The 20,118-nt window shown below is 30.2% G+C and overlaps 1 protein-coding gene across 1 annotated transcript in view; it reads left to right on the top strand.

The window, feature by feature from the left end:
• Positions 1–16,583, top strand: part of LOC107169884 (innexin shaking-B-like) — a 41,113-nt gene extending 24,530 nt beyond the window's left edge. Inside the window, exons 3-5 of the mRNA XM_015519825.2 lie at positions 3,671–3,959; positions 6,368–6,674; positions 15,979–16,583. Of these exons, the coding sequence (XP_015375311.2) occupies positions 3,671–3,959; positions 6,368–6,608 (530 nt within the window). The 3' untranslated portion in view covers positions 6,609–6,674; positions 15,979–16,583. The remainder of the gene's footprint in view (positions 1–3,670; positions 3,960–6,367; positions 6,675–15,978) is intronic.
• Positions 16,584–20,118: the final 3,535 nt, after the last annotated feature.

Raw genomic sequence — 20,118 nt, forward strand, 5'->3', positions numbered from 1 at the left:
GACCATGGTAAATATAATTCACTGGAAACCGACAGAATAAGCTTCAATAGTGTATGCAATTATTGAATAATTGCAATAATAAAATTGTCAAAAATATCCGTATCAAACTATTATTTTATAGGAACGTGAAATGCGGGTGGTGGGAGTTTACCAATTGTGCTAAAAGTATCTTTTCATATACCAAGTATTGCGTTCATTAATTTTCAAGATTTATAATATTATAATTGATATTAATGGTAAACTTTTACAACGACAATATCATTATTCATTATCGTTACATAAAAAAGTAACTATAGTACATCATTGTATTACTCCGTATATGTAGTATATCATATTATATAATTTATATATATATAGTGCGTGTAACGTACCAATTAAGTGGATGAATATGTAACGATCGTAATGATGATGAAAACATGTAATCGTCTATCATTCATATTCATATTTTATTTGTCGCGAATCAATAAAATTTTTTGTGTTTTTCACAAATATCGATATATTGACGGTAAATAAAAATAGTCGGTATGTTATAAGGAGATCAAAGTATAACCAGCGCAATTGGTTTACTTATCTGAAATTTAAACGAGAATATACGCGCGAAAAAATCTTAGTAAACGATGTACTGGCATTGTGTCATTGTATCATTGTGATGACAATAACAGTGTTATTGGTTTTTTTGAAAAATAAAAATCTGATGATAACTAATAATTATTACGATAACAATACTTATACAATATGTTTATATGATATCAGTGACAATATAATATCTTCAAATCGCATCCGAAATGCATCGTTTTCTTACAATGATAATCGTCTATATCAGCGGTATTTGGCTCTGCACGCCCGACGACCAATTGGGTCGCTACGACTTATACAATGCGTATAGGTATAATACATTTTTATAAAACACCAACGAATTACCGTATTTTATATTATCGTGCTATGGCAGGGTTCGGAACCGATTTTTGGGCTTATATTAACTGTTGTTGCGTAAAAACAGAACTAGCGGTCAATATTATAGTAATTGGGTATTTTTTTTTTTATTTCTAGTTTTGTTTTAGATTTGTGTCGTAATCACGCACAATTGACGGTTACTGCGCAGTTCTAGTCAGACTAATCTCTTCCGAAATTGGTGCGGCACCAATGGTGCCCGTTGCAATCCTTACCTATTGTACATACATTATATATTCTATTATACAGAGTGATTCATTTAAGTGGGCACACTAATTATATCGAAAAGTATTAACTTTTTTTAATTTTTTTTTTTTACTTTAAGGTTTATGTTTTTTTTTTATTAAACCGTGTAATATTTTAATTTTTTTTCACCTTTATATTTATTAGTGGAACCACCCTCAACTTTTGATTTTCAAATGGTAACAAATAATAAAATTATTATGAATTAATAAAACCATTTTTTTCATTAATTTACATGTCAACATTTTTATTTTTCATTGATTGGTTTGCGAGATACAGCTCCTCAAAGTATTAGTGATGGTTTTCACTATTTTTATAATAGTTGTAAAGACCAGGAGCTAGTGATAAATTCGATATCGTTGAATCCAAGATAACAAAATAATTGACGATTAATTAAAAGATTACTATTAATTGTACTTTAAACGTTAATCATTTTTTACTTATCGGCTAGAAAAGTTATTTTTTCCTAGTAATTGTTACCTATAAAGTCGAACAGTATCGAATTTATCAGTTATAGCCTCTAATTTTTACAAATGAAGAAAAAGTTTAAACAATGCCTCATTTACCGATTAGAACATATGTCTTTCAATCTCTAATAACTTGAGGAACTGTATCTCGCCAACCTGCAATTAACGAAACATAAAAATGTTAACGTGTAAATTCATAGAAAAAAAAACGATTTATATAAGTTTATAATATTTTAATTGACGTATGTTAGATACCATTTGAAAAAAAATTGATTTTGGTTTCACCAATAAATAAGGGTGAAAAAAAATTAAAATATTATACGGTTTTAGAAAAACATAAGCCTAGAAGTTAAAAAAAAAAAAAACGAAGTAAATAATTAGTGTACCCACTTAAATGGATCATTCTGTATATTATTCATATACAGATGACTGTTATTATATATACGTATCTGCACACTGATGGATTCATGGATGGACATTTAGTGGTTGTTTTGCTGTCTTGTTACCATTGTTATACAATAACACAATACACAATAATATTATAACTGCGTGATGATAATGAGCAGCAGGGTTCTTCACAGCATATTTTATACACGATTTTGTGCTCTTCTGATTGCATATACTAAAAAAACCAAAATACGGTTTCACCTAGCTGTATATAATATATATACAATTATACATGTGAATATATTACAATATTATCATTGATGATGATTATGTAATAGAACTTACTGTATTTCTTGAGGTGGGGGAACGAGGTACTCAACAATGTTCGTCCTAAGTTTAATATTTAGGCATTTTTGCTGTCCATTATTTTATTTTATGTCGTAAATTCTAAAGGTTCTAGATCACTGTTTTTTAACTGACGTTAATGACAAGCATCACATAATCACATATGGGCTCAGATTATATCGCGTATAATATTAATTTATTTTGTTTTCAAACACGATCAATTTAAAGCGTTATTAGCATTATTTTCAAGATAGATAATATTTATCTATCACATTTAAATCAGTAATTAATTAATATTCATTAGAAATTTGGCTCGTTAGTATTATAGCTCAGAGCTCTATATAATAACATTTGTTTCAAAACTAAATAAATATTATCGATTCAGAAAAAGTGATTAGATTGTTTCTCAAATTATAAACTATATGAATATATGATACAATTGTTGTACCCAAAACTTCGGCTTTTATATAGTTATTGAAATATTTAGTCATTGGAATTTGGGATTGTTGAAATTTTTTGAGAGATTTTTCGTAATTCAATAATGTTTAGATAGAAATACTCGTATATATTTATGCTTTGTCCAGTCGGTGACACTTACAGCGAATAATAATGTATCGCGATATTTATTTAAGAAAATTCAAAGAATTTTGATTATATCGGTATAATATGCTGTATATATTATAAAATATGTTTTCTATTAAAAGAATATTTGATTTATTCAAATTACCGAAATTATTTTAGATTATTATTATTATAGTTTACGGTCGTGAGCACGTAGTCCTGAAACCAAGTGCTAAAATTATTTTTGTAAACGTCAACGTTTCATAAAAAATATTAGTTTATATTCATATTATGAAATAAGAATGATTGCATTTAAAATGTCATAAACATAACATAATATGCTCTTTATTTCTCTTGTTTAGTTAATTATTTCAAACTCATCTAAATTGCGAAACGTACCTACTCTATATTTTATGACATTTATTTACTGTGTAAATTATCCACTTTGAGATTTAAATAGTGTTTTTGTTTTTAGAAATTATGAATTTGTGCCAAATATAATATAGTTTTATTTGTCACCTCGTCGTTGTAATGTAACATAATAATATTATAATATACAATTTATAATACTGTGATGATAATATTATACTATGCCATGAATGATAAATTAATTACTGAACAATTAAACACATTAAACTAAATTATTGTTTCATTACATGATGATAACTTTAAAAAAAAATGTTAAATTTTTAAGTTTTTTTTTCTGACGACGACAGGTCAAATGTTCATGATGAATCGCTTTTTCGACGGCGCGTTTCTGACGTTTGGTATCGATGTAATCCGATTTCTGGAGAGCGACCAAGAGGACCGAGTGGACCCGATGATATTTATATTTCCCAGGATGACAAAATGCATTTTCCACAAATTCGGAGTGTCCGGCGAGGTGGAGACGCACGACTCCATATGCATATTGCCGCTGAATGCCGTCAACGAAAAGATCTACGTCTTCCTGTGGTTTTGGTTCATGATCCTCGGCGTCTTGTCGGCGGCTGTGATCGTTTACAGGTATTGATATATGTTCTCGCCGGTGTCCTAACTGGAATAATTATTTTTATGTTACCTATTTGACTACCTATATATTAAATGTAAAAAATATTTATTGACCCCTTCATCCTCTTCCTCACACATTATAGAAATAACTATAATGTTATGGTTTAGGATTGAATAATGGCGGGGGGGGATATGTTAGCAGATAAGCTTTTAGGTCTGAACGTTATAAAGGAAATGAACAAAATATAAAATTACTATTGAATCTCGATAACTCAAATTGTTTTCTGGCATCTTTGTATTCTACGTTTAAAATTCGAAAAAACTTAAAGATGAATTTATTTTATTCCCTTTGAGATTCGAGTTATCGAGGCTCGACGTATATAACGTACGACAACAATATTACATAGCGACCGACGCTACTGTTACAGGACTCGTGTAGTCATAGGTGTGCATAAAGGTTACATAATATATTAATATAATATAATATGTTATGTAATAATCAATATTTTTCTAGCGAAATTGAAAATTGTTCCATCTCATGTTTGATTTTTTAAAATTATTATAACATATTGTTACATCATACCAACGAGAATAGACATTTTTTTTTAGAAAATAAGATGAAAAAAAATCGTTAGAAGGTGAAATGATTTGAAAATTTTCAAAAAATAAATTGTTTTCCTTTAAATTCGTAAATCGGACAACATAATAATATACGGTCCAAATAACTTTTAGTTTTACACAATATATACAATATATTATACAGTCACTATATAATAGATATAAGATTTCATTGAATCGGATGTTAGACGATCTGCAGGGTTCATAAGTATTCGTATAAAATGTTTTCTACTTTCTGCAGGTTTACATTTCACATAGAATTTTATAGACCATTGTAATTTATTTATTACGATTAAAGATTTAATAGTAAAATATAAAATGCTGCCCTATAAAAGACATAGGTATATCGTATATAAGTATACAATAACAGGTTTAACTACAAGCGGAAAATAAAACAAAATACACAATGCGTCGCACAAAAGTTAATCAAAACAATAAGCCAATAAAAAAAATGTCAACTTTATGCACAAGGTCGTTTCTATTATGCAATAGCATCAATTTAAAATTGTTGATTTAAGTTTTACATAATTCATACGATATAGTGGCACTACATATGGATCTCGATGATGATTTGATGCGAATACTTCCTATTATTGGTTCAATTTTGTTATGTTTAAATCGTATTTAACATATTATATTATTTAGGCTTGATAACAGATGGTATATAGGTACGTTAGTTTGGTTTTAGTTAATATAATATATATTTTCAGCTTATATATTCTTATCAGTTACCGGATAGCCAAAAATAAATAACTGTTATAGATTTGTTTATGTGTTTACAACTGAAAAGATAAATCTTCAAGAAAATAATATATTGTACGAAACTCTTCGGAGCGTATCCATTCGAAAGCTGTGATAATTAGATTAGCATTAATTTTCTTTTACTTCGTTAACGAAGCTGCACGCTAGGAAATGTGTTACTATAGTATATATACATAGTATTAATTGTTGGTCTATAGAAGGTAATGATTAATACAGCAGATGTTGTTTTCTCCAGTTTTAAGAAAAACATTTCAACCGATGACTTATTGTTTTTACATGGACTGCAATGCGAAAAAAACTGCCAACGTGAAAACGAAAATAATAATATTATTATTATTAAGCACGATTCTCGAATGTTAAATAAAACAAATATCGAGCACGTCGTCGTAATAATAACAAAAATAATATTGTATATTTTAGAGATTAATAATATATAACGTTATATATAGAAAGTTCCGTTTTGACGAATCTCAATAAGCGTGTCATTAATTATTATACGTTTTTAATAGCAGCGGGACGATATAATATTAATATCATACGCTATTGCAACAGTATATAGTATAATATTATAATACATCATACCTGTTGAACTGTGGTTAACTATACCACTTCAGCAGTGCCTATACTGCGGTAAACTGTGCTTTGATCTCGTAGATGTCAGACGTAAGAGCATATAATTTAATTTTTATGAAGTATACATTATATATATTATATAGCTATTATTACTGAAGACAACACATTTTATCGGAATAGAAAAAAATCTAAAAAATATTTAAACTTTTTTGGTTTGTTTAAGTATTGACTTTTCCATTCTAACTCTTCAATGTTAATAACAATAACGTAGTAAATACATAATAAATGGGCTTTGAACAATTTGATTTTAGTCAGAAATCTACATCTGTGGTGGATATGAAATTTGACATTACATTACTAGATACTGCAGGTCACTAATATAGGAAATTTATAGTCGTAGAATAGATATAAAAATGCTCTGACAATTTTTTTCAACTAAATATAAAAAACATATTTTTATTTTATTTAAGGTTCATCATAATAGTGTCGCCGCGAATGCGCGTGTACCTATTCTGCATACGATTCCGGTTGATCAAACGGCAGGCCATCGGAAACATCGTGCGCCGGTCGAAGCTGGGCGATTGGATGCTGCTGTACGTGCTCGGCGACAACATCGACTCGGTCGTGTTCAGAGACATCGTGCACGATTTGTCGCACCGGCTGGAAGCGTATCACAACAAAAACTCGACGGTCAGGACGGTGGACGCGTGACGGCAGCGGTGGTGGCTTGCTGTCGGCAGTATAATATTATTGTGCTCAAATCGATAATAATATTTGGTCAGTATATAACGCAATTTAATTATGACCCTCTATTATATTAATATGTGTGAGGAGGAAGCGGTATTTTGGGCGTGAGAGTTTTGACATTAAAATAATAAATGCTCGTTTTCGGAGATATATTTTTTAAGTCTACAATAAAATTGTTTCTGTCTTTACTATTGTTTGATCCAGGTGGTTGTCTCCTATAATTATCACGGTTGGTTTTTAGACTTAATAACGAATATATTCTAATTTCTAATTGTGTTCTGTTTCGAGGGAGTATCATACCAGCTATATATATTATATTTGCTATTTTGGTCTTTATTATTTTGAATGTCTTCATATACTGAAACTGCAATACATGATGCCGCGATGGAAACCACAAACGCACATGATTCGCAGGTCTACGAAGTATTATTAGCGTGGCGCTCATCACTCTAACAGGCCCACTTTATTATATTAAACCGATGATTTTGTTGGCCTGTTCAACTATATCAAACAATCAAATGCGTGTGCATTCGCATATATTCATAAATATGCGTAATTTTCGGCACCTTCGAGGCTTTGACAAAAACAATCCTTTTTGGTGTATAAAATCGACTATGATTCATAAAACATGTTGGATAGCGCTATTTGAAGTAGCTACTTATTAGTTATTACTATTATATATATATTTAAACAATATTTAGTTTAAACCTGTTGACGGGTATAATCAACTAAATTGATAATAATAAAAATAAAATCCTGACTATAAAATCTTGATTTTTCACGACGATTCGGCCGGATTTATTATTTATCGCATGTACATAATATGTACCTACTTAAATCTATGTTCGTATACACGTAATACTTGGCAGAGAATGACGGGTGTTAATTTTTCGTTTGTCTCGAGTTCATTGTGTTCTGTCTGCCGATAGTGTTTATTCAAGCCCGAGCTGAATAAGGGTTTATTAATAGATATAATAATAATAATAATAATAGTATAAAAAAGAGCTTGACCGAAATTTCACGTTTTATTTTTGCTTCAGTCTAAATTTGATGTCTCCTGGATTATCTTTTGTATTCTACAGGGATATAATGTATATAATAATAATATGTATAGTTACCTACATTCCTTTTTTATCCACTGTTCATTATTTTTATGCACACACGTTGACTTAAAATTAAATTGTTCGTTCTTTTATCACGTAAAATAATACATTTATGTCTCTCATTTGTTTTGTTTAATCATGTAAATAGTTAGTTAATAGTAAATAGTTTTTTCCTCGGCATCGACAGCCAATAAATTAATAGCTTTACGATTATATCCTTTTATGATATTCTAACGTTACGAACATTCCTATAGCTAAACCTATAAATTATGATATAATATTTATATAGATTCATGTACTATAATAGTCTATATAACGCACTTGGAGATTTCAAAATGTGCTTACATTTATGCATTTAAAATCACTTCTTTACACAATCGTCAATCTCACTAACAGATGTTATTTTGCTGTCATCAAACAATCATATTTTTCACCGAACGTTTTGTTATTTATTTTTCTACGGTATTAAATTATATGGAAAAAAAAATATAACCATCTCCAAGCTCGTATACCAAGCTTTTCAGTACATGCTTATGCTTATACCAGTATTCCTAAAATTTTGAGAGCGACATCGACACCTCTGTATTATTTTTCACCATTCCTATATATTATATTATGATACCTATGTTAGTATAAGCCACAAATCCCAGGGGTTTAATATTGGCAATTACAGTGAAAATTTTGGTAATCAAAGGTGACTCGAAGGTCATAGGCAAATTCAATATCAGCCTTGTGGAGTAAGAAGACTTATGGGCATTCAATGAATGTACAAAATATGATGCCAGCCCATGGGCTCAGATAGCGTATAATATTATTGTGTTCACGGTTTATAAGTATAATAAAATGTCACTTTCATTGTTTCAAAATATTTTTGTCTCGTGATTTCGCCTCGAACTTTACTATACCTCGCGGTTATCTAACCATAAGGTTTTCAAGGGTTCAAACACCAAACTGGTTTGACAATTGTCGGTATAGGAGGTATCAATATTTCGCTTAAATGCCGCTAGTGTCCACAGACGCTTGTTTATTTGTATTGGTATAACAATAGTCCAAGGACCGATCCGCCGCCGCATTCCTCAATAATTATTTATTATTATCGAGCCGGCGTGAATAAATATGTATATCCGTGAACATAGAAATTTTTACAGTAGACTGATATTAACAGACGCACCTAACATTTGGTTGAGCAATATATATTATTGTTAAGCATCAATTGATATTTTTTGAAATACAAACGTTTATTTTATCTCTCTCCGTGTGCATATGTGTGGATAATAGTTATGGTGATAAAAAAATGAATAAGATTATATGTGTAACAGTGTAACATAATCATAATATTCATACCGACGATAAAATGTAGGTGTCGCGATGATTTTGTTTTTACAGTCGGTCTCTAACTAAAATCCATATTGCAGACAACAACATTTTATAATATTTTGGTAATAAACCGTCGTAAAAAAATATTTTATTCTATTTGATTAAGAATACCATTTACCAAAATTTTTTTTACCATCTTGTTAAAGCACCATATTTAAAATTTTTATGTCCAGAACACAAACATAATATTTTAACAAACCATTTGGCGGTCCATCCGAGTATTCGACTGTTTAACGCTGTTATCCTATTGCAGGATTTTTTGGAAATTTGTTGACACATCTCATGTCAATAATTGCCTCAATAAAAAATATAGCATGTATTTTACTTGGTAGTTTTCTGTTGGTTAAACCTTTAAATATGCTCTGTGCGTTTTTATTTTCACTGTGGCATCGTCTACTCTAAAGCATAATGTATACAGTAAACGTATATAGAAAGCTATAACAATCTGACCGAATGACCGTGATCGACGGAATAAGAGTGTGCTGGACTGAACGTCTGTACATCGTATAAGTACCCAATGTTGTTATTATACTTGGTTAAATGAGTAATTTTAGGGTTATTCTTATTTCATCAAGGTCTGATAATCAAAATCGACTCGTGTAGATGTGTAAGCGATTAATAGCGCGTTGCATTCGAACGAATAACTTAACCGCGCCGACGCAGCCGGTGGTTTTTCGTCTTCTTATTATACATTCTTGTGCACATAAGTGCGAAAAAAAATGGACCGTTACGAGCGGTTATTACAACAGTGTAATACAAAAATTCGTATCTTGATAACCACTAAATATTCGTAGAAAACTAAATATTTTGACACGAATAATATTTCTTTTGGCTTGAGTTGGGGGTCCATTTGAAATTTTTAAGACAACATGCTGGCTGTTGCAACAGAGTAGGTATACCTATGCGTATAGCACTTAAATTATATATTATAATTACACAAAATTATTATTTTAAGTGCAGTGAATATAATAGGATACTCATTATTCCGAAAAGTATTAAGTTGTACCGAACTCACATATTTTTTAAATTCCCGAGACAGAATGTCTAACTGTTTATAACTTATATAAGCGTGTTAATAGCTTAACGTAGGTTGCATTACTTTAATCTATAAACAAGAGTAGATAAATATAACATTTGTATTAACTGCAGGCTTTAAAATGATAAATTTATTAGTAGACAATTTATTTTCTTCTATGTTATTAATATTCGTAACTTATTGTAACCGCGTCAAGATTTTAGGTACCATATATGAAAACATAAATGAGGCCCACCGTTAGAAAAACATAAAAATAAAATCATCATCGAGATAGCAAAAAAATAGTGAAAACACATAATCGATCTAGTACGAAAAGAACTGATGAAAAAAATGCTTACTTCGTGAAACAAAAAAAATATTATAAATCGTGAATACATTTAAATTTATGTATCCCGACCAAAAGCCGTTCCGGGATGGAAAAACTGGAAGTCGTCCAACCGCAGCTGCATCTAACTATGGTATAGATATATTATAATGCGTCTCGTCAAACAGTGATTTTTTACCCGACGACGATACATTATTATTTTGTCAGTTTTCTAAACAGTTTGTACAACTTTACTGTTACGTCGTTATACACGCGATTCTATAATAATAATAATTATTATTATTACAATAAAATATACGACGTCCATCGTTGTGGAAACGATCTAGTATTTTAGCGATTTGCAGCACGATCACCGGAACTGGCACCGGTTTCGTTTAGCGCGAAAAAGTTATTTTTGAGTGAATATCGCGATTAGCAAGTCGATTTCAACGTTTACGATCGTGCCATTAATGAACGTTTTTTATTGTCATAATGTATACAGTTATTCACGATATGCCGAGCTTTTGATGTTTGGGCGTTTAAAAAATAATAAAACGATTTTTTCACTTGGAACGCCATCAATGACACACACACACACGTACACACGATATATATAATATATTATACATCAGGCGGCAGGTCTTATAAACACGTTTCTGGAACAACGCACGGCTCCGCGCAAACGGAAACGATTATTCGAATTTGTTTAACGTTTTCCCGGAATAACGCTTTAGGCACAGTGTCCATTAGCAATTTTCTCACAGAGACCCTTTTTTTAATATAGAATATCCTTGGACGGACGGCAATGTATATAATGTATAAATATGGGTATTATAAATATAATAATGTGTGAGGTTTGTACCACACCATATGTGGTTAGATTTTTCTCTCGTCCGCTGGCGCGATCAAGCGTGCAACGATAATAATATAACACGCGTGCATAATGTACATAATAATAATAATATAGATTTGCGTCGATTTTTATGACAACTGTTTGCGATTTTTTTCCTCGCGTCCGCAGAACTGAAATACAAAACCACGAATCGTTGAATTTTTTTTCAATCGAATAACATGGTTCTTAGGGTTTTATAATCCATAATATTATTAGATTTTCCGATTGCTTATCATCACTTGTATACTCAATGACCGATATCGTTGAAAATCGTTTCTATTTTCACTTGTGCAAGCTGCACCTTACTGGCTAATGCTACTGTATAGGTAAACTTCCTCATGTATACGTATTTCTATATGAACTAAATTGAAAATGATTTAAAATTTTAGACTTCATAATATTTAAAGGTAGGTTATACGTTTATTCTGTTTATCTTCGGATCTTGTCGGTTGGCTTATTATAAATGACTTGGGCTCGGAAGTTGTAGGAGCTAAAAAAGGTGAAATATACACGAAAAAATTGCAAAATATGCATTAAAAATGTTAAATATGCAAAAATATTATTCTGAATTCCAAAAATATACGCACTTCACCTACTAACAATACGACGTCTAAAACGAAACTGTCATTGTCAAACATCAATCGTGTACAATCAACAGTAACGATAAACGAAGAAACCATCATTATATTTACGAAAACTTATCGACGATAAGATAGTACTACAAATAAGTATTTTGGCAAACTAGCGTGATAGACTAAATGCGTATCACATCAGTACATCACTGTTATTAACTCCGTAATTGACTATGGCGATGACAATAAATACCTTCGTTGGTCATTTTGAGCTTTATATTCAATATTAGTTGAAATAAACAGGTTAAGAAAGAAAAAAATCAATTATTTTTAGAAAAATATGAAATATGCATAATATGTGTATAAAATTAATGAAATATGCACTTTTTAGCTAAAATTGGCAAAATATGCATTTTAAATTTTCAATTTTTTAACTCGCAATTGTTTATTTCAAATTTCTAGCTAGGTATCCTATAAATTGAGATCATACAGAACAATATGCAATTCCTACTTCCGAGCCCTATAAATGACAATTTATATAATATTGTCCTGCAAGTGATCAGGATTATAGATTTTTGTTATAATAAAGTGAAATTTTAGGTTTATAAATATATGAAATGTAATATTTGATCATCGTCCAAAATTTGATCGCCAATTTATTACAGTTTTCTCGGAAGCTACAGGGGGAACAAGAACGAATAAGGCGATCTTCTAGAACAAATTTCGCCCGGATGACGTCGTCCGTCATGTGGCTGTTTCACCATTACCAGACCACATTTTTTTTTTTAACGATTTGCATTTATGTCCTTTCAACCGTTGCCGGTCCGGTGTACATAATAATATAATATTATGTCTTGGCTGATGGTTTCAGTTTTTATTTTAACATGTTTGATGAGTACCCTCCCGGATGTTTTAACCATGTATATTAATAAATTATGACATAAATACCCTATAGTATTGGAGGTACTCTGAAGGTCTGTCTTGAATGTTAATAGAATTTATAAACCTATACTTATCAGCGGTTTGGCTATTGTTAATTTTGCCACCCTGCAATTTTAATACCCTGGACCCGCTGGCTAAGTTTTTTAAATTATTATTTTCGGCACCAACTGCCGTCATCAGAGTACTCTTGTTGGATATAAATATTATAATACCTGCAGAAATCCGTTTTTGGAATATTGTTATAAAATATTACTATACCATCGTATAATTTTTAGTATTATTATTATTTATTATGTTTATAATACATATTGTCGACGGATTTTTTTTTCAAAACAAATTTGCCGTGGTTAAATTAACTTCCTAGTCTGAACTTCATTATTTTTTTAAAACATTATTATATTGTTGTTGTTACTGAATATAAAATTCAATGCGTATAGGAATGTGATAAACGTGTAGATATTCTATGATATTACAATGGATCCATCACAGGAGATTGTTTCTATAGCTCAACGTTCGTCAATTCCGTTTTTTTGGGAAATATTTAATATTATAATAATAAAATAAAACGAACGACCGAATGAACATAACGCGAATAAACGTAACGCCATGTGTATGAAAATAAAAAACCAACTTCCCTTAGGTATATACAAAGAGGACACTACATCCAAATTAACTGTCTTACAAATGTAAAACATAAAAAAAACTGTTTTGCGCAAGAAAGAACCGAGCAAGCTTCATAAATAACTTAGAACCAAAATTTTCACCACATATGAAGGAGAATTTTTCTGTGAAACATCGTTTTTATTTAGTCGATACCGGAAATAAAATTAAAGTTATTCAAGTTTGAAAAATAATGGATTTTGAAACAATAACAGTCAATAAGAACTTTTTTCGCGTAAGTGATATCAAAAAAATACAAAGATATCTCACAGATAAATTTCTCAACCATATTCAATATTGTATATCTATTTGGAATCTTATCTATTACTGTTCACCACAGCTTGAGTGGTTCTATACCGTCCAAAACAGTTTTTGCTATGTACAACATAGCAAAATTAGATTATTACATTTGTATGACGGAGAAATCGCATGTGGGTCCTCTCAATTAGCTATCGTATTATCATCGTAGTATACATTTTGGAGTTTGCTTTCGAGGTCCGTGGAAACCATACATGCACGTGGAGAGTCTGATGAAGTATGATACTAAATTTAAAATCTATGGAATATTTTCAATCATACCACGTTTGCACATAAATATAAAATAGGTAGTTAAGAACGATTAATATATATTTTGTTCATCGATCGTAGTCAGAGGCTAAGAATTATGTATAATATATATATATATATATAAAATTTAATTACAAAAATATCATCGCTTTTTAATTTAATTCGTTTTGTTGCTGCAGCTTCTTGTAGGGATCAGCGCTTATTTATTTATGATTATTATATTTACTACATAATTTCACGCCGTGCTCGCGCGTTATTATCATTCCTTAAAACTTATCGTCCCCCGCACAAATGATTATAACGATATATATGTAACTAGACAATATTTGAAACAATCGCATATAGTTGACGAGGAGCGAATATCGTAATAATATATATAATAATTATAACATAAAATATCAAAATTCCGTGCACTACGAATTTATTCTGTCGTCCGCCCGCGACGCGGCGCGGTGCCTAGGAATTCTTTTGCGTTCCCCGCGTGCACGCGTCTATATTTAATCTGATGACACTATATAGGAACGTGTTTAATGGTCCACTATAATATTATGGTGCAGCATGTTTATTGTTTGGTTTTTATAGTCGTCTAATAACGGCCACATGGCTCTATGCATTGCGTCACAAATCGTGTGTATCAATTAAGGTAATCAAACGCCGAATCGACCGTGTCTGGACTTTAGTACGAGTATAATAATAATAATCATATTGTGCTCTAGCAACAGTTTCGACTCAGCCCAGCCACTGCACCGGTGTCTCGTCAGAATGCTGAAAATAATATATTATACTCTTTACTCGCGTATTAATGTTGTGTTTACTGCACTGTACAGTGTTATGAGCATATAATATTATAATACATTTGTCAAAGTCAAATGTTGTTAGCTATAGACTATAGGTTCGGGTATACACCTAAAGTTAAGACAGCGTAAATTATAATTTCGTGTACATAAATAGATGCAGGGGACGTCTAAAATCGTGTCCTAAGAGCGAGAAAATAAAATCTTGACGATGAGTCGAAGTCGTATGTATACATATATTATATACAGTATAGTTAATTTTTGTTTATTTTACAACTCTCTGGGGAAAGAAACCGCACGTTTTATTATAATACATTACAACATTATCGTATATTATTAATACGATGTAATACTAAACTAACCGTAGGGGGTCGGGGAACGACTATTACGGATAGATGATATGTACGAGTATATAGATATATGTACGTATAGTAACCTTCGACCTTCGAAAAAAGTAAAAGCGGACGTTGCTCAACCGAGATGTATAATATTATATACCTACTACCACAGGTATAGTAAGGGGGTATTCGGTTTATTATAATATATTATTGTACTATTATAAAACTATGTAGATCGGCCGCCGCCCGTGAAGCCTTCGCATGTTTCGTCGGATCGAGTGTGACGGTTTACGACGACATAAAAAAAAGAAAAACCCGAAAAGATGTGGATTACGCAATGTGTGTTTGAAAACTAAGGAAAGACGATTTTTAAAATTTGTTTTTATTGCGTTACGCGGTATAAAAATCCGATTATAATGCGTATAAACGCACATCGTACGAGCATATTATGTATAGGTTTATGACGTACCTACAATGTACAGGGTTATATTATAATTATATTATATTGTACACACAGACAACCCGAGGGGTGATAATAAAATATAGAGAAGATAATATTATAATAAATCAGACGATTCACAAATCACGAAAAAAAAATAGTAATAATACTGTAGCTTGTAATCTTTGGATTTGTCGGATGTCTTTGAAAACAATATATCATATACTTATAAAACTATATATTGTAAACGTTTTGTTGTTGTTATTATTATTTTTATTACTATTATTATTATTATTATTATATTCTATAGTTACAGGGTAAACTACGACCGACCTGCAAGCGACTGCATTATAATATATTATTATACAACGACTGTAAACGGATTTCGTCTGCAACGGTTGCGCGCGGAGGAGAAGACTATTATTATAATAATAATATATATAGGACGGGGCAGCTCTCATATTATAAGTTGTCTCGGAAAACTAAGGTCGTCAGACATTGGAATTGACGAACGCGTGCACTTACAAATTCGTGAATTGTCGCCTAAACGAATTGTTAAAAAAATATATTTATTTGTAATTTTTTGGTTTTAGAGTTTTTGCTGTCGAAAAAAAAATATGAAAACTGTTATGTTTTAACAAAAAGACATTTTGTATTATTTTTTTTTTTTTATAAATCTCCCAAAATGACTCTTATAGCTTATAATATTATTATGTAATTGTAATGTAATTATTAATATAAAGCCGATATGGTTATTAAACACATATCACCAAGTATGAGTCAAATATGTTGTATCTATTCAGGTTTGATTATATTATGATAAAACAGAAATACTATTCTAAGAGAAGATAATAGTCAATATTCATTTAAAATATGTAAAAATGTAAAATGTATTATACTCAAGTACCTAGTCAAGTATGCTGATGTTCATTTTGGTTGTGTTTAAAAACATTTTTTTTAATTCTTAAAAATATACTATATTTTGTGATTAAACCTACACAATATGTAGATTTTCAAAATTAGAAATTGGGGTTTCAGTTATTCCTGGTATTTCCAACTTGAATTTTTTAAGAATTAAAAAATACTTTCTGTTTGTAAAATTTAAATACTTAAATATACATATATTATGTGCCAGGCTGAAATAAAAATGTAATTTATTTATTATTTATTTTGGTCATAAAAGTAATATATAATATATATGTATATTTATGTCTGTATCTGTTTGTATTTTAATATAAGTTATTTAAATTCAGATTGTCATTGATTTCAATAATTATCATTTTAAATGTAGAATATTTTTCTCCTTGCAGCTCCAAAAAACCTATAAAACCCAGAAAGTATCTAGGTACTAAAAACATAGTTTCTCAGTTATTAAAAAAAGAGTGTTCCAGTTTCATAATTTTCATAATACCTTGTTTATACCAGATGATAGTATTTTGGCTTAGTTATTGAAAATATTTGAAAATTATATGGAACGAAAAATATTCCATACATAATATTTTTTGATAATTCAACCATATATCTGAAGTTCAGATTCTGAACTAATCTTTAAGATGGATTTTCAGGTTGAGACCAAGTTTTTTTCTGTTTTAATTATTTATAATCATAAAAAATCACTTAATTTCACTTATAGCTATAAAATTTAATAACGATAAATATATTATTATAGTATTATCATTTATCAGGACTATCAGGTGCAAAGTTAAAATGTTTATAATATAATACATTGTATTATCATATTGCATAATTTTACTTAGTGACCAAAATAAATATGTAAATTATGTTTAGATTTTAGACAATGACGTAATATTGTAATATTATGTATAGTTAAATTGTACGTGTATTATTTTTCTGTAATTCTTAAAAAAGTAATTTTGGTAATACCATATCATGATTAACCATTATAAAATACCGATGATTGATGAACCAAAGCTCGAGTTTAGTATTTTTTAAAACAGATACTTACAGTAGGTAGGCACGAAGTCAGAGGTTCCCAACTAGAGTGCCATGAACTATATTTTGGGTTACGTGAAATTATTTGAGATAATGATTGAAAATAAAAATATATAGTTAATGTTTAATGTAATAATTTGTTTTATATAGGTTATATAATAATATGTAGGTGTATAATATATGTACTATAATATGTCTACGTTTTACTATTTTTGTTTATACTTATGGCACTTATGCACTGCTAAAAATAAAACCAAAGTAGCAGGCTATAGGGTGGCTCTGAATTTCGAAAAACAACTAAGGGTGCTGTGAGTCGAAAAAGTTTGGGAACCTCTGCACTAGGTACTTAACCTCAATTCGTTATCTCGACAAACTAAAAACACGGGTTTAAAAAATCGTGAAAATTCCAGCTGTCCCTGCAGCGTCTCTCAGATACGTACGTGGTACATGTAACTATAGATTTTATAATATTGTAAATGTAACATTGACTACTACATATTGTAGATGTGTGTGTGTGTTTATGTGTTTACATATGCAAATACGGTACCTATTTAACGACGATAATAATAATTACAGGTGGCGACCGTTGCAGTCCATAATATTATAATATGTGTAACACGGGTTGTAAATAATATAATAGGATGCGGATAATAAATCGTGACAACATCTCGTCGAGTTTCGCTTGCGTACAATAAATCATGATCTTTAATAACCGTAATATTATTATTATTGTTTATTTGTCGTCGCGTGCATATTATTATAATAGCATTGATAATTATATAGGCACATGCAGTTATTAAACGGTGTTGCGGTCGCCGAAGATGACGCAAATGCGTTTTGCAACGATTGCAATATTATAAAATAGTAAAGTATAATATTATTATCTATCTATAAACATTATCATAAATATATGTTTGAACTTCGCATACTACGGGACTAGAGGTTGTCACTTGTCTTGACTCTTTATTGACTGTGGTAGTGTGTTTGCGCCGATAATTTTTTCCTTATTATTTGAGAATTATGATTTTGTTTTTGTTTTTTTCTAAATCATTGAGTTATATGAAGTTGAGGCATGAAAATTATTTAAGTTTTAACATTTTGAACAATATTTACTCAACTTACAGCACGGCGATTAACGGAGCACACATTCGTGGTCTGCAACTCGTTGAGAACGGTCGCTGGACGAATGGTCACGAACTCACGACTAAATTATAATTGTATCATAAATGCTGAATAATATACACTTATAAGTTAAAACGAATTAATTTTTATTACCTCTCCTTCCTCATCGTATATGTTTAATAAAACGTATTTTGTCACAGGGAAATTTGAATTTTTGTGAAAAACTCGTACCCATTTGTTACTAACAAATGGGTACTAATTTATTGAGTTATTGAACCTCAATTATTAAAAATAAATGTTTTTATATTTATTTAAAATTTAAAATTATTAGTGTTAATGTTACAAATAAGAAAAATATGTTTTAATGGTAGATACCCTACTTAATATTAGGTATTGTAGTGGACCGCAGATTGAACTTTGAAATCAAACTAGGTACTAATACATAAGACGCTTCTAAAGCTTAAATATGGACGTATGGGGTATTGGGATTCATTTTTGAAATGTAGAAAATTCAAGTATTCAAAAATATCGCACTTCGCAACCGGGCCATAGTTAAGAATTTTCTATGGGGAGGGTCCATGCCTCTTTTATACTGCCTCTTAAAAAAATTTCCTGGTAACCATATAGTAAAATGCATTCAATGATTGGAATTAATTTATCTCTGTTTTGTTTTATTATTTAAACTTTTATCAATTATTACAATGCACTATACAGGCACTATCAATACACCTTGGGCACTATATTATAAATTTACAATGATATTATATTAAGCATTTATTCAGTAAAAAAAAAAAGGATTTAAAAAATAAACATTTAAAATCTTAGAATATTCTAGACATTTTTAAATTTTCTACTTTGTTAAGGGGGTGAGTTGAAGCCCCTAAACCCTCCCTGTAGTTACGGCTATGCTTCGCAAGATTATAAATGTTCCGCTCTTTGTTTCTAATATGACCTTTCACAATGATCTCTGGAGTTAAACAGTCGAGGAATTAGTGGCAATATTTTATACCTAAGCATTGTTATTTAATAAATAAATCCAAAATCTATTGGTATTCGGCTTGCATATACCTTCACTTTTTGGAAATCCTCGTTGTAGACTAGTAAGAAAAATGGTGTCGAAATGTTCTTACTTAATCCAATAATTTACCAATTCTAAGATAAGTGTTACTAATGGGCGGCCCTTTAATCCCGCAACTCCAATTAAATTTGTATTTCCTATCTCTAAACTGGTACGTATACTTTGTGAGATTGTTGTATTGATTTATTATTTTATTATTAATAAAAAAAAAAATACATGTATATTATAAAACCTTTGAAGACGATTGTTGGCTGAGAGTGTGTACCTAACAAGTTTTAAAAATACTGAGTCCGAACA

The sequence above is a fragment of the Diuraphis noxia genome, unplaced genomic scaffold (assembly GCF_037042655.1).
Source record: "Diuraphis noxia isolate RWA-SAM2 unplaced genomic scaffold, SU_Dnox_SAM2 contig0003, whole genome shotgun sequence".
Classification (NCBI taxonomy): domain Eukaryota; kingdom Metazoa; phylum Arthropoda; class Insecta; order Hemiptera; family Aphididae; genus Diuraphis; species Diuraphis noxia.